Source organism: Egretta garzetta, unplaced genomic scaffold (assembly GCF_000687185.1).
Source record: "Egretta garzetta isolate BGI_Z169 unplaced genomic scaffold, ASM68718v1 scaffold215, whole genome shotgun sequence".
NCBI classification, from domain to species: domain Eukaryota; kingdom Metazoa; phylum Chordata; class Aves; order Pelecaniformes; family Ardeidae; genus Egretta; species Egretta garzetta.
Window position 1 is genome coordinate 5428994 of NW_009259719.1, and position 1423 is coordinate 5430416.

At 67.2% G+C, this 1423-nt stretch overlaps 2 protein-coding genes across 2 annotated transcripts in view; one reads left to right on the plus strand and one right to left on the minus strand.

Annotated features, from left to right (window-relative positions):
- The window catches only part of SLC38A3 (solute carrier family 38 member 3), a 6005-nt gene extending 5026 nt beyond the window's left edge, over positions 1-979 (plus strand). The window contains exon 14 of the mRNA XM_035894646.1: positions 954-979. Coding sequence (XP_035750539.1) covers positions 954-979 — 26 coding nt within the window. The remainder of the gene's footprint in view (positions 1-953) is intronic.
- SEMA3F (semaphorin 3F) overlaps positions 1-1423 on the minus strand; it is an 89765-nt gene that overhangs the window by 34224 nt on the left and 54118 nt on the right. The gene's annotated exons all lie outside the window — the stretch shown is intronic.

Here is a 1423-nt window from a genome sequence, read left to right on the forward strand (position 1 = left end):
GCGCGGGCCGGGGGGGGGGGAAAGAGCGGCCGCAGCCACTAGCTAGCACCGGGTGCCCACGCCAACCTCCTCCCCACCCATGGGTGCCCCAGGGAAAGCCGGCCCTGGGCTCAGCCCCTGTGCCATGGCCCCGCCGGGCTTCCCCAGGGACCCTCTGCTGTCTCTGCCCATCACCCGTGGTGGTGGTGGTGGGGGTGTGAGCCATGGCAGGCGCGGCGACCCCCCGACCTGTGCCCGGGATGGGACAGTGAGCCTGGGGCAGGTGCTGTGCCCCCCCTCCCCGCTCCAGTGGGTACCCTCCCTGCTCCCCACCTCAGTTTCCCCATCTGTAAAATGGGGAGAATAATACTGCCCTACCTCACCGGGAGCTGGCTGTCAGCTGGAGCTCATCTCTGCACACCCAGGGCGACCGGCAGTGGGCACTGCCAGGGGCACGGGGCACTGCCCGCCCTGGGGGCCCAGGACACTTTCCTGGCCCCCCCAGACAGCATCAAGAGCCCTGATGAACAGTGTCTGCGGGGGGCTGGGGTCCGGTGTGGGGGTCAGAGCCTTGGCAGCGCCCATGCCCCAGCCACCCACCATCTCCCCCTGCCATCCCCTGGTCCTTGGTAAGACACCCCAGCATCGTGGGGACACCCCAGCCCTGTGGGCAAATGTGGTCCTGCCACTGTGGCTGACAGGACCCAGCCCAGTGCTCTTGAGCCTGCTGGGGGAATGGTTGGCTTCTGGTGCCCACGGATGGGACCCCCAGGCCATGCTTGGGGACTGGCCGCATGGCTCTGGGGAGGTGGCATGCCTGCCAGGGGCTCGGTGCCCACTGGCATCCTGCCTGTGCTGCGGCTCGGCTGCCTGGGGCCTGGCTCCCCAAGGGGCACGGATGGGGGACGCAGGGGGCAGCACTCGCTGGGGGCCAGCTCGGGGCTCCAGAGCCACCCCTTTGTCTGCGAGCTCAGACGCCAGGGTGACGGACACCCCCTGAGCCCAAGCTGGCCCTGCTCGCCTTGCACCCAGGGCCAGCACCCAGGTCCCCACAGCCCTCTCATACCCACCCATGCTGCCGGGATGCCCCCATGCCATGCCAAAACCTGGAGAGCGGCTCTCCCACCCTGCCTCCCTTCCCAGTGCAGGGGGCAGCCCGGCAGGGTGGGCAGCATGGGGGGGCCGTCCTGCAGCAAAGTACATAAGAGACGTATTTTTTTACCAGGGTGGTGGAGGCTGGGATGCTTTTTATAAATACTGTATATAAGAGTAGATCTTTTTTAATGTGTTGGTGTTGCTTGGGGTAGCTCTGTATAATGTACATATCTATATGGGACGGAGCAGGGGGCCGCGACCCGGCGCCGGTGAGGGGCTTGGCGGACCCTCGCCATCGCCCCGGGCTGCCGGCTGCAGCGCAGCCCCAATGTCCCTGTCCCCAGCCCGG